General features: G+C 50.7%; 1 protein-coding gene across 3 annotated transcripts in view; it reads left to right on the forward strand.

Annotated features, from left to right (window-relative positions):
• Window positions 1-14,083, forward strand: part of LOC128978005 (protein CEPU-1) — a 459,628-nt gene that overhangs the window by 413,783 nt on the left and 31,762 nt on the right. For all 3 annotated transcript variants that reach the window (XM_054395733.1, XM_054395732.1, XM_054395734.1), the window contains one exon: window positions 7,768-7,893. In XM_054395733.1, coding sequence (XP_054251708.1) covers window positions 7,768-7,893 — 126 coding nt within the window. The remainder of the gene's footprint in view (window positions 1-7,767; window positions 7,894-14,083) is intronic.

The following is a 14,083-nucleotide window of genomic DNA, read 5'->3' on the forward strand; positions in this document are numbered from 1 at the left end:
GCCACAGAACCTGCTGTAAAAAAAATCTCCCGTCCTCCAAGCTGGGGAGAGCTTTGCTGCCACAGGAGCTGCTGTCTGCTGGGGAAATCACTCAGAGACGTCTCGCTGCTGTGTGACACATCTCATTACGCCTCGCTTTAACAGCAGCAATTGTCATTAGTTATTTATTAATTGCTTATTAAGGTCATTACATGTGTCCTCTCCCTTCCCACCCTGCTCTCTTCACATCTTTGGCCGCTGACAGGTTTGCCTGGAGGGGGCTTGGTTGGTCAGCAAAGCTGAGCCCACTGGAGCACAGAGGTGGGGAAGGGGGTGATGGAGCATACCTGGGGGGCAAGGTTGCCACACATATTTCAAAGGGGGTTGTCCACAAGCTGACATGACCAAGCAGTGTGGCTGGAAGCAGGTTCTAAGGCTGTGTTTGCTCTTCCTCGCACCCCGTGAGCTCTGGGGCTATGTGGGTAGAATAGTAGAATTGTTTTGTTTGGGGAAAAACCTCTAAGATCAAGTCCAACCATCAACCCAACACCACCATGGCCACTAAACCATGGCCTAAAGTGCCATGGCCACAGGTTTTTTGAGCACCTCCAGGGATGAGGACTCCACCACCTCCCTGGGCAGCCTCTTCCAAACCCTGACCACTCTTGAAGCAAAGAAATTGTTCCTAATCTCCAACCTAAACCTCCTCTGGCACCATTTCAGGCCATTTCCTCTCCTTCTATCACCTGATACTAGGGAGAAGAGACCAACCCCCACCTCACTACAGCCTCCTTTCAGGGAGCTGGATGGCAGGATGGAAGGATGAAGCCCTCTCTGCTTTGCTCTTAATTATGGCTGTGTTAGAGCAGCTCAAACTGCTTTCAAAGCCCATTCTAATACACCTGTAATTGAAGGCACAGGGCTCTCCATGTGCTCTCTGCCTACCTTAAAAAGGCAGAAAGGTTTTGAACACAAAAGAGGGAGAAGGGACAATGGAGGTGGCTGGCACTGCAGCAGTCAGATTGCCATGCCTTATTCTGACTTGGCAGCTGCTGCTGGAGAGAGGGAACTGCTCTGGAGGAATTTGATGGGGAACCCAATGTGGGGGTCTCTGGTCCCAGCTGGCTTTGGTGCTGCTGTTTCAGGATCATGGGCTAGGTTCAACATGCAGCATTACCATGAGAAGGGTTGGGGCATCCAGGGCTCCCCCTCACTGAGTTCTAGAGGCAGGAGCCATGGGAGCAGAACTCTGGAGAACACAGGGAGGTCTGTGGGTGACAGCAGTCAGAGGATGTTGTTAAAAGTGGGAGCAGCAGCAGCCTGGTGTTCAGGAAGCTGCTGGTGCAGATCACAGATTTGCTTGCAGAAGTCTGAATTTCTTCTTATTCTTTCTTCAAGACACTTTTATGGTTGTTCTTTGTTGTTGCCTTTGATCTGGAGCAGATGTTGTTTGTGCTGGAAGGAGGAGGTTTGCATGTTTTATGTGTGGGGGAAGCAAGGCACTGCTAGGCATACTGGAAGAGCCTTCTCTCTACAGGCACTCAGTGAGGCTCATCTGACCTCTCCTTCCCCACCTCTGGTGGAGAGGTTGCTCCAGATCCACTCTCCATTAATACTCAGGAGCTTCTTAGCTGAGACATGGCTGAAATTTGGGGTGCTTGAGGAGCCCAGCCACACCAAGGGGAGCAGCAGGAGACAGCAGTGGGAGTGGGAAACACATTCCAGTAGCATGGTCATAGCAGATAACATGGTTGGGGTATTGGTTCCCAGGTGTCTGAACATGAGCCAGCAGTGTGCTCAGGTGGCCAGGAAGACCAACAGCATCCTGGCCTTGATCAGCAATAGTGTGACCAGCTGGAGTAGTGAAGTGATTGCCCCTCTGAACTCAGCACGGGTGAGACCACATCTCAAGTGCTGTGCCCAGTTTTGGGCCCCTCACTCCAAGAAGGATATTGAGGTGCTGGGGTGGGTCCAGAGAACAGCAGCAAAGATGGTGAGGGGTTGGTTTGGAGAGCATCTCTTGTGAGGAGAGGTTGAGGGAACTGGGGTTGTTTAGCTTGAAGAAGAGGAAGCTGAGAGGAGATCTTATTGCTTTCTGTAGCTCCCTGAAAGAAGGTTGGAGTGAGGCAGGTGGTGGCCTTTCCTACCAGGTAACTAATGACAGGACAAGATAAAATGGCCTCAAGCTGCAGCAGGGGAGGTTTAGGTTGGGTATGAGGAGCAAGAGTGGTCAGGCATTGGAACAGGCTGCCCAGGGAAGTGGTAGAGTCCCCATCCCTGGAGGCATTCAAAACATGAATAGATGTGGCACTCTGGCACATGGTTGAGTGGTCATGGAGGTTGGGCATGATGACCTTAGAGGTGGTTTCCAACGTTAACAATTCTATGATTCTATGAGGAAGATGAACGGGGAAGTAATGATGACAGGAGATGGCAGGAGATGATTGAGATATGTGAACTTCTGCCTCTGCCCTGGCTGTGGGATGGGTGTTTGGAGGTGAAAGCCTAGCAGGGCTGTGGGCTGTGCCAGCGGCTGGAGGGTGTCTGTGTGCCAGGGAGGGTGTCGTGTAGGCAAGCACATATGCTTGGATCTGTACAGACATACATCACCTGCCTGAACACCCTCCAACATGTAGCACACCATATGCTTTGCTTAAATATTTAAGCAAGCTGCTTTCTGTCCCGAGGACTCCACGTGTGCAAGCGGGCACTGAGTCCAGGCAAACCGCGGGCATGCTCCGGGCACCTGCACGGAGGGCTGAGAGCAGCCCTGAGACCTTTCTCATCATCGTGGCAGGGACCAGGGGGGAGGAAAAATGAAGTCAGATCGATAGAGCACCAGCCTGCCTCTGGGGAAATCTGTGCTGTGTCACTGGAGCAGCTTGGCCAACACTGCCATGTTTAATCACTTCTGAGCAAGAGAGATGCAGAACACAAAAGGACTGCCCGCAAGGAGAGGGTTCCCGCCTGGGAAGCCTGCATTTGTTTAGCTTTATTTATTTATTCGTTCCCACAGGGGTGCAGCTCCATCTGCATCCTGTGCTTGGCATAAGAAATTCCACTTCTGCCTCCTCTGGCCCTCACCAACAGATGGGAAAGGTGATGAAATGTGCAGAGAACCAGAGCTCCGCTGACTCTTAAATAATATTCAATATAAACCTTGAGTCACTTATCATAGGGACAGACAATGGTTTGGGTTGGAAGGGACCTTAAAGATCATCTAGTTCTAACTGACCTGCCCTGGCAGGGACACCTGCCACTAAAACAGGCTGCTCAAGGCCTCATTCAACCTGATCTTGAACACTTCCAGAGAGGGAGCGTCCACAATCTCCCTGGGCAACCTGTTCTAGTGTCTCACCACCCTCCCTGGGAAGAATTTCTTGCTAATATCCAATTTAAATCTCCCTTCCTTGGGCTTCAATCCATTCCCTCTTATCACTACAAGCCCTTGTAGAAACTACCTCCCCAGCTTTCCTGTAGCTCCCTTCAAGTACTGGAAGGCCACTAGAAGGTCTCCCAGGAGTCTTCTCTTCCCCAGGCTGAACAGCCCCAATTCTCCCAGCCTGTCCACATGGGGGAGACCTTATTTGTGAAGGTTTCCCTCCCTAGAGTAGTAAAAGCCTCACAAGAAATCTGCTTGGTGCCTTCAGAAAGATGTTTCACATAGTTCCTGTGGTTAATTATTCAGAGGTTTAATTAGCATACAATAACTGTCGTGTTAAGTCCTACTGCTGCACATTTAACTGAAGGGGTAGCTAATGGCTTCGCTGACATCACTCTGGTTTGCTTCTCAATAACCTCATTTTGCCCCAGGTGGGATGCAGTCAACTGCCACTGCCTGAGCATGTCCCAAGCATGGTAAGGTTTTTTCCCCTGGCATATCACTGAAAGGAAAGGGTTGGAAGGGATCTCTGCAGATCATTGAGTCCACTTGCCCTGCTAATGCAAGTTCACTTACACCAGGATGCACAGGAACATGTCCAGGTGGCTTTTTAATGTCTCCAGAGAAGCAGACTCCACAACCTCTCTGGGCAGGCTGCTCCAGGGATCCAACACCCTAGAAGTTTCTCCTTAAGTTCAAGTGAAACCTTTTGGGTTCTGGTTTGTAGCTATTGCCCTTTGTCCTATCACTGGCCTCCACTAAGCCCAGTCCCATCCTCATGACCTCTACCTTTTAGCTAGTGATGAACATTGAGAAGATCTCCTCTCAGGCTGCTCTTCTCCAGGCTAAACAGCCCCAGGTTTCCTCATCAGACAGGTGCTCCAGTCCATTCTTCATCCTTGTAGCCTCTGTTGGACTCTTTCCAGTAATTCCCTGCCCCTCTTGAACTGGGAAGCCCAGAAGTGAACACAATATTCCATGTGCAGCCTCACCAGGGCAGAGCAGAGGGAGCTTGAGCTGGTTTTGCGCTGCATGAAGAGAGCTGCAAAGCTCCCATTACCCAGCCAAGCAGCACCACCACCATCTCTCCTCCTCTGCCTGCTCTGAGCAACGTTTTAATCTCCTGCTGTATTGCTGAGGGGGAGGATGTAGCACTTGTGTTTGGGGAAATCCAAGTTTAATTGGTTTTAATTATGTTTCAAAATCTGGTCAGTGGATTTGATTACAGATTTTTCCTGGGTGGGTGCAAATCTCTGTCTGCTGTAGTGGAGTCACCGTGCAGGCTCAGTGAGCTCTGCAAAACAGGCTGGGATGGGTTGATGTGGGTTCAGTAGGTTATAAAAGAAAAACCTCACAAAGGCTCCTCTGTGATTTAGCAGCATCATGCTGAAGATGACAGATGTTGCTCAAGCTGTGGAGGTTCTTACAGCTGGAATTTTCTTCCTGGGTGATGGACTTGGTGGATCTTCTCCCAAGGGGAGCAAGTGGATTCTCTTATGCTGGACAGTTGGAAGACTCAACTTGTCAGGGCACTGGGAATCTCATTTCAACTATGCTATCACCTAGAAAGCTTGGACCAGATGATCTTTGGGACCCCTTCCAACCTGGCATTCTGAGATTCTGTGATTCTCAAAGGTCTTTTCCAACCTGAACAATTCTGTGATTGGTGAGGTGTAGGAACAGGCTGCCCCAGGAAGCTGTGTAGTCACCATCCCTGGAGGTGTTCAAAAAAGTGAGTAGATGTGACACTTTGGGACATGGTCTAGTGGTCATGGAGATGTTGGGTAGAAGGTTGGACTTGATGATCTTAGAGATCTTTTCCAACCTTAATCATAGAATCAGTCAGGGTTGGAAGGTACCTCAAGGATCATCTAGCTCCAACCCCCCCTGCCATGGGCAGGGACACCCCACATTAGATCAGGCTGTCCAGAACCTCATCCAGCCTTAATGATTCTATGATTTTATGTTTTAATGATGGCAATTTTTTGCACCTCTGCTTGCCTCTTCCCACCTCTCCAATGGCCATGGTAATACCTCCTTGGGCTGGTTTTGCTCTCCAGACCATAAGCTGGATCCTTCTAAAGCTGGCATCACATTTCCTGGCAGTTATGCCAGCCTTGTCAGGAGCATGGTGTGGCAATCATAATGCTGTTGGGATTCATGGAATCATAGAGTTATTTTGGTTGGAAAACACCTCTAAGATGGAGTCCAACCATCAACCCAACACCACCATGGCCACTAAACCATGTCCCAAAGTGCCATGGCCACACACCCCTTGAACACCTCCAGGGATGGGGACTCCACCACCTCCCTGGGCAGTCTGTTCCAATCCCTGACCACTCTTGCAGCAAAGAAATTGTTCCCAATCTCCAACCTAAACCTTCCTTAGCACAATTTCTGGCATTTCCTCTTCTTCTATCACCTGATACTGGGGAGAAGAGACCGACCCCCACCCGAGTCCAACATGCTTTCAGGGAATTGTAGAGAGCATTAACTGCAACTCTCCTCCATGGGTTGCTTGCAGAGCATCTCCCAGTGTGGATGTGTGCTCCCAGGAGGCTGTGATGTCCCCTAACACTGGGCTTAATGACAACAGTGCATATTAATATGTCTTTTAGTGTCATCTTTGTGCCCTCCACTGTCCTGCCCCAGAGCCCCCACTGTTCTAGGAGCCTCTGATCAGTAGTTGTCCTCTGGTGCATGATTAGCAGATTAGCCATCGTGCCCAGAGCAGCAAAAAAATGAACTCCCAAAAGCCCTTCAAAACAGAGAATAATTCATTACCCACCTTGATTTCCACTTAAAATGTACTTTAACTACACTTCCAACTACAAACCCTAAATCACCCTCATGTTCACAAAAAATCCATCATTTTTTATTTTATTGCACGGCACTGGCATGACATAATCCCTTCCAGAGCGTCTCGGAGTGCTTTACGGATCAATAAATTACTTACCTGCACAGCAGAGGCAATGTGTGCAAGGCCATTGCAGTCATTCCAGCTCAGCACAGCCCTGGAAGGTGTGGGAGGTGGGAAGAGGCAGGGAAAAGGCCTCTGGGAGCGGGCTCAGCAACAGGGGTGTTGCAGTGCTTCGGGCTGCGGCTCCATGTAGCTGGATGGATGGGGCTCACCCAGGGAAGGGTGGAAGGAGCAGGATGCTTTGCAGGTGATTTGTGCCTCTCCTGCAGAGCAGAGCAGCAGGGTGCCAATCCACCACTCAGCCTGGAAAAAAATAAACTGAGGAAGGTGATGGTCTTTATTTTGTTCTGCAGGTGCAGGCTGATAACAGCAGCTGATCGTTTTTCTTGTGGAGCTCAGAGCAACCCCAGTCCTCCCCTGCAGCTGCATCACATCCTCTGCTCCTGCAGCAGCTGGGGCTGAGGGCTCCCTGCTTGCTCTTCAGCCCTTCCCCTTCTCTCAGCCCCACTTCTTGTCACTCCTGCCTCACTTGCTCTTTAGCCTTTCCCCTTCTCTCAGCCCCACTTCTCATCATTCCCTGCCTCATTGGCTCCTCAGCCCTTCCCCTTCTCTCAGCCCCACTTCTCATCACTCCCTGCCTCATTGGCTCCTCAGCTCTCCCCCTTCTCTCAGCCCCTCTTCTCATAACCCTCTGTCCCATAGCTGTGTCCTCTCTTTGGGTCAGGGCCCCTCATACCTGACCTGCTCCTGCCTATTCACAATGTCAGTGCTTTCACCCTGATTGAATTTCTCTTCCTTTTCATGGTGGTAGACCTTAGAAGCTCCTCCATAGACTTGTCTTCATGTCCATCTCCTCTTGGTGCTTTTCTGCTTGCAAGGGCATGACAGAGAGCCTGCATGGCTGTAGAAAGAGCTGCAAGCCATGGAGAGGCTGGACAGGAGGCTGGGCCATCTTATCTAGACTATGGGTTTGCCAGGAAAGCTTGGACCAGATGATCCTTGATGTCCCTTCCAACCTGGTATTCTGGGATTGTGATTCCATGTGCACATTTGGGGTGCTCTTGTTGAACCTGGAGTGACTGCTGCCTTTGGGGGAGTTTGAAGGGAGTGGATGGTGTTTTCTTGGATGAATGGAGCTCTGCTTGAAAGGGTTCATTATGGCTGGGGGGACAGGATGAGTACTGGAAGCAAGGTGAGGAAGAAGCACCAGCTCACACACCATGGAGGTGCTGAGGAGAAGCTGTCTCAAACCTCCTTAAAATAACAGAATCCCCTCTGGCTACAATTTCTTCCCACCTCAGCCCTATCTTCTCTACCCCCTCCTTTCCCCTCTGTGTTCTTATCAAATCAAATGAGACTGATGGGCTACTGCATAGCTGGTCGAGGTGGAGGAAGGAAGGAAATTCAGCCTCCTCCCCCCACACTTTGAGATTGGAGTCGGAGCAGAACCAGTTGCATTTTGATTCCCTTCTTTGTGTCATTGCAGTGTCTCCAAAAATCACTGAGATCTCTTCTGACGTCTCCATCAACGAGGGTGGCAACGTCAGCCTCACCTGCATAGCCACAGGCAGGCCAGATCCAACAATCACCTGGAGACACATCTCGCCCAAAGGTAAGAGCCAAATGGTACCAGAAATAACCCAGGGAGGGCTCAGAGACGTTTGGCAGTGGCTGGAGAGGTGTTGACTGGTTCATGTGGCACTTCAGTCACAAAGAGAAGCTGACATGCTCCAAAAAGACATCACTTAATGCAGGAGGTGATGACTGGTGAAGAAACATCCATCCTGGTGGCCTGGCAGAGGAGGCGATGCTTTTGCTCCTGTGAAGGACTGGCAGTGGGTGCCAGGCTGGGGTTGTGGTTGTTGGGCAATGGCCATTCTAGTCTGACAGTGTTTTGAGGAGTTTTTCTGGGGAATTCTTGCTTGTTGCTTCAAAGGAAGCCTGTAAATGGTGCAAATGAGCAGGAGAACAGAGGAAGCACTAATTGGTGGCCTTGTTAATTGGAAATCCAAACCGGAGCAGAACTGTGTGGGTGTGACTGCTGGGAAGCAAATCCCAAGACGTGCCTGCTTGAGAGCGTAGTATTGCCAGAGCGATTCCCAGCTGCTTTCTGGCATCTGCTTCTTGCTGCCCTGTTATTCTCAAGTGGCTGTGAGGTCCTCACACATGAGCTGGGGGTGAGAGCTGGGAGCTTCAGGTGGGATGAGCCACCCAGCCAAGGGCCAGCACCTGGCTCTGATCCTCTGATCCCATCTAAGTGCTTTGGCTCAACCTCAATCATTTCCTCCTGGAGGTTTGACCAACCCCAAGTTCTCCTTGGGGATGCCCTGCCTGGGCTGTCCAGCAGCCGAAGGAGAGGATGCAGGGGCAGCAGTGATGGATGGTGCCACATCTGCTCTCGCTGTTCAGCTGCCTGATGATGGCTGCGGCGTCTCTGTGCAGCTCCATTGATTTTTTTTTTTTCTTTTTGCTATTTGTCTGCTAACTGCTGGGCCAGATCCATCACTCTCCATAGTCCAGGCAGAGTGAGCTGAGTCAGTGGCATCTCAACCCCTACCCTTGACAGGAGCCTCTGTAAAAAGCCTTCCTGGTGCACATGCTGGCTGATCCGACATGTGGGTGGTCATGCTGAGGTGGTAGCCTTTGGTCAGGGTCTGGGCATGGATGAAATGCAGGGTGCAGATCTGTGCTCTCCTCTCTGTCCCTGAGCACCTATCCATGGCATTGAAGCTGCTGTCACAGTATCTGTCACCATTTGGTGGCATTTATGGTTGAGGCAATCCACATGCTTCCACCTCGAAGCCTTTTCTTCTTTCTCCTCCTCCCTTTGTCTCCCCTGACTCAGTGTTTTGGTCTCACTCAGCCTCCTCACCCCCCATTTTTCACAGGCATTTTTCCCCTGCATCACCTCCTGCTCCCCCAGGACCCTCCTCTCCCACTCCTGTGCCCCTTGCTTCCTTTTCCCCCACACCATCCATCCTATCCTAACCAGGCTCAGGATGCTGCTGCCTTTCACAAGGGCTATTTTCTGTGTCTGCTGCCATCCAGCAGGTTTTTTTCCCCCAGGGAATCTTTACCTGCGCTTGAACCAGATGTTTCCATTTTACTTAGGACTTAGCTGCTATGGAAACTGAGGATGCACCAGGAGAGGAAGAGTGAGCTAATCAGAAATTACCTGTGGTGCTGTGTAATTTGCAGCAGCAGCTCTTACCTGATTTTGGCCATGATTAGGCGTTCTGCTTTCAGAACGCAAAGGGAACAAATGATCACAGAGATTTACTTTTGGCTGGCCTCCTGCTGACAGAGGGTGCTGAGCCCAGAGGTGGCCCGAGACAACTTTGGTGGTTGCCCATCTCCATAGGCAGCTCCTCTGTTCTTCTCCCTGGGTCTGCCAAGCCACCAAGGGCTTCATTTTGCATTCGGCATGCGTAGGAAAAGCAAAGATTGGAAGCATGGGGACTGAAATCAGAGCCAGGGCAGGTGCACAGAGGTGCTGCAGCAGATGCTGAGATGGCAAACCTTTCCCTGGTAGGATAGACTCTATTTTGGAGAGCCAGTAGCAAGCAGGGACCCAAAACTAGCTGCTGGCCCTCTCTTGGTTTAGATCTGACTCACTGCTCATCCCCAGGGATGTCTCAAGCAAGCTGCCTCACCGTCTTTCTTGGAGTGGTGGAGAAAAGGAAATGAGGAGAATTGGGTTTGGGAAGGCTGGTGCATAATTGAAGGGTTTACATAGTGGGTGGGTAAGCAGCTCTCACTGGTGTCACTGGGGAGAGCCTGGGATATCACTGGCCATGCCAGGCACGGACAGAGCAGGAGCTGGAGGAGGCATCCCCACGCTCACACCACTGAGTGCTCCTCTGTGCACAGGCACTTCACAGGCCTTATTATTTTCTTGGCAGCTCCAAGCCTACTGCGAGGCTCTTGGTGAGAAATGGAGCAAGTTAGAGTCTTTGCTCACCAGGGGAGCATATGGTTGGGTCCTTCAGAGGATTTACACCGAGAGCAGCCTGGCTCCCTGGTGACTGAGCTCACTTGAGACCCCTTTCCAGCCACCCCTAGCTCCCTCAACTGCTAGGCTGTTTTTTTTCACCCATACATTGCTCTGGTCCAGTGCAATGTGTTTAGGATCTTGGCCTGGGAAGCTCTGCTGAACTCTCACATCTGCAGTTGCAATGTTATGGGAGCTGTTAAGCCTCTTTTTACTCTCTGTTAGGTGTGGGGACTGGAAGAGTTCCTCACAACCGGAAGGAGGAGAATATTTTTGCTGTCTAACTCAAAAGCTGGGTGAACCTGAGCAAAAGAGTTTTCTGCTAGGGAATCCCACAAGGGTCAGCATTCTCACTGCCTCCATCACTAGTCTGAGCCCTGCATGGTGGCTGATCCTCCCCGTGCCCACCCTCAACATTTGCTGTGAGCAAAAACTGGATGCTGACTCCAGAGAAGGGTTTTGTGAGCCTGTGGCCAGCCCAACCAAGATGTCCTCCAGCCTGTATTCTGCTCCTCTGACTCATCCCTCTCCACTCTTTTTAATTTCTTCTCCCAGTGATGCTGGACAAACCCACAGCAACTCCTGTTAATGCAACTGAACAGGCTGATGTAGAACAAGAAAGGGAGCTGGTGTAGCCACAGCTTCCTCTGCCTTAGGGGGACAGACCTAACTGCTCTGGGGCTCTGCTCTAGGCTTGGATGCTCCAATTGGCAGCACAACTGCCACCAGAGCTGCCAGCAGGCACCAGGGCTTCAAAGTGCAGCTCACCAAAAGCATATTAGGAAGCCAAGCTCTGGCACGTTGTGAGGCATCTCCATCTCCCCCTTGGTACCTCAGTGATGCCAAGACCATTAGGATGACAGTCAAGAGAAACATCCTCACCAGGGTGAAGGAAGGAAGGAGGGCAAAGAGAGGGAAGAAGCATGTAGATAACCATGATGTGGATATAACAGCCAGGGTGAAGAGAGGGAGGAGAGAAGAGAGGGGGAAGAAGGCTGTAGATAACCACGGTGTGGATATAACACGCTGGGTGAAATGAGGGAGGAGAGCAAAGAGGGGGAAGAAGGCTGTAGAAAACCATGGTGTGGATATAACACCCTGGGTGAAACGAGGGAGGAAAGCAAAGAGAGGGAAGAAGGCTGCAAATAACCATGGTGTGGATATAACACCTGGGATGAAAGAAGGGAGAAGAGCAAAGAGGATGTAGATAACCATGGGTGGGATATAACACCCAGCATGAAGGCAGCAGCATCTTTCCAGAGGAGATGTAGGTCATGCAGAGGGCTTTGACACTGGGGTCTGACAGGCAGTGTTGTGTGCCCATGCACATTTGTGTTTGCACCCATGGGTGCTGAGCATCTCTTTCTTTCCAAGGCTTTGGGTGTGTTACAGTCCCCAGCCTCACGGCACCAATGCCATCTCTAGCCTGGTCTTCTAGTTAATGATCTGGTTTTGGTCACCCAGGTGTTTCCATAGTTACTGGGCTTTTATTTATTTTTTGGGGGCAACTCTGATGTTGTCATGGCGATTGCCAGGTTGTCAGGCCCCTGTTCATCTCTCCATGGATGAAGGTTGGGAAGAAGCACACAAGGCAGCGCTGGAGCATGTGGAGCTGCTCTCTAGGAGATATTTATCCATGCTGCAGGCACAATTCTCATCATGCTTCCTGTTAAGCTGGGGAAGTGTGCTGAGGAATTAAAGTGAGGGCTCTCCCAGGAGGGATAAGAGCTCGGCAGCCTCTATTCCAGAAGGAGCAGGCGTGGATTAGCAGTAATGATAAAGAGGGCTCAGTGGTCAGGTGGTGAGCGTGGTGATCCTGTCCTAATGGGAGCAGGAACAGCAGGAGAAGGTGTAACAAGTAGGGGTTTGCAGATAGCTCCACTGGTTCATCTGCCTGACTGGCACCAGTCTGCCCCAGACAGACATCTTGAGCTAGAGGCTGCATCCAAGTCGTCATCCTTAACGATCCTTGATGGACTTCCCTGCCATGGTTTTGTCTAATTGCTTTTTGATGCTTGCTGGAGTATGATGGATTCTGGTGTAAGGCTTAAGAGAGCTGCTGCCAGGGCAGGGAAACATTTCCGTTTGGCTTGATGGTGTATTTACTTGTAAGAGGTCTGATCAAGAGGTCTTTGCAGTGGGAATCTCTCATTAATCTCCGGATTAGGCTGGGTGCTGAAAGACAGATCCCACATGGAGCCGGAGTCCTGAGCCAAGTCCGAGCTGTAGTTTGTGGAATATCCACCCTGGTGCTTTGCAAGGCAGAGGCACAGGGCAGGGAGATGCTGAGAGCATCCCAACATTTCCACCCTCTCGGGTACCCTCCCTGATCAATCTGTTTAACCTCCCTGGCCCTCCTCATCCCTCCTGGAGGAGGCACAACAGCAGTCTCTTGTCTCTCAGGACCGATGGGAGGATAAATACAATCAGGGTGCGAGGCAGTGGTAATCACAGCTCATATATGCACTTAAGATAGATGAGACACAGTGGCCTAATGTGACAGAGGTCTCATGAGATCATCTGTCTATACATCAGCTGCAAACCAGCGAAGGGACTCTGGGAGAAGTCTGGTGTATTTGGAGCTATTGATTCTCTCTGGCTCTTGGCTGGGCTTAAAACAAGAGGACAAAAGAAAAAAAAAAAAAAGGCAGCTTGAGGAGTTGCTTGTCCCTGAGTAGGAGACAAGTCCTCCCTCCTCAGGGCTTTGTCCATTAAGCACATTGCTTGCTGTGTCTGCATCTCTCTGGACAGGAGGCAGGGGATAGTTGGTAGGATAGGTTGGACCTCAGATGTGCAGCCCAGAGAGAGGAAGAAACCACTTGGGTGGGAAAAATCTCCACCTGCTACTGTGCCACCTTGTTCCTCACAGTGATCAGCTCAGCATCCTGTGAGACTGCTCCCTTTAATCTTGCTTCAAATTAACTTCAGGCCAGAGAGACGTGGCCTCTGCTGGGCCTGTTAACAGGGAAATCTCTCTTGGGGAGAGCAGATGGTTTGTGTAAGGCTATTTCTGAGTTCATCTGGGTCTTGTCTCTCTGTTCTGATTCTTGGCTCCTTTTGAGATGTTGCATGAGCCTGCACAAGTGGTCCTTGAGTCCTCCTGCTGTGGCTGTGCGATGGAACACAAAGCCAGCCCTGAGCTGGGAGTGTTCATAGATTCATAGAATGCTTTGTGTTGAAATGGACCTTAAAGATCACCTAGTTCTAACCCCCATGCCATAAGCAGGGACTCCTTCTACTACACCAGGTTGCTCAAAGCCTGGTCTTGAACACCTTCAGGGTGGGAGAATCAACAAAATCCCTGAGCAACCTTTTCCAGTGTCTCCCCACACTCATTGTAAAGAATTTCTTCCTCATCTCCAGTCTCAATCTTCCCTCTTCCAGCTCAAAGCCATTGCCCCTTGTCCTATCGCTACAAACCCTTGTCCAAAGCCCCTCCCCAGCTCTTCTGTAGCCCCCTTCAGGTATTGGAAGGCTGCTCTAGGGTCTCCTGGATCCTCCTCTTCTCCAGGCTGAACAGCCCCACCTCTCCCAGCCTCTTGAGTAAGGTTGGCCACCACACTCTACGTGATGTTCCACCTCCCCTTGTTCCATACATTCTCTGTTCCTCATGCAGACTCATTTGGTGGCTGAGCACCTCATCCTCCTTCCAAGAGGCCATTGCAAGGCCTGGCCTCCAGCTAAATTAACTGAAGCATTTCAACCAGCTCCAATGCTGTCGGCAGCTCAAGCATCCCCTTGTTTACTGTTGAAATAATTACTGCTTTGCCATAATATTAGCTCTGAGCCGTGACTCCATTACCATTATCAC

The sequence above is a fragment of the Indicator indicator genome, chromosome 34 (assembly GCF_027791375.1).
Source record: "Indicator indicator isolate 239-I01 chromosome 34, UM_Iind_1.1, whole genome shotgun sequence".
NCBI classification, from domain to species: domain Eukaryota; kingdom Metazoa; phylum Chordata; class Aves; order Piciformes; family Indicatoridae; genus Indicator; species Indicator indicator.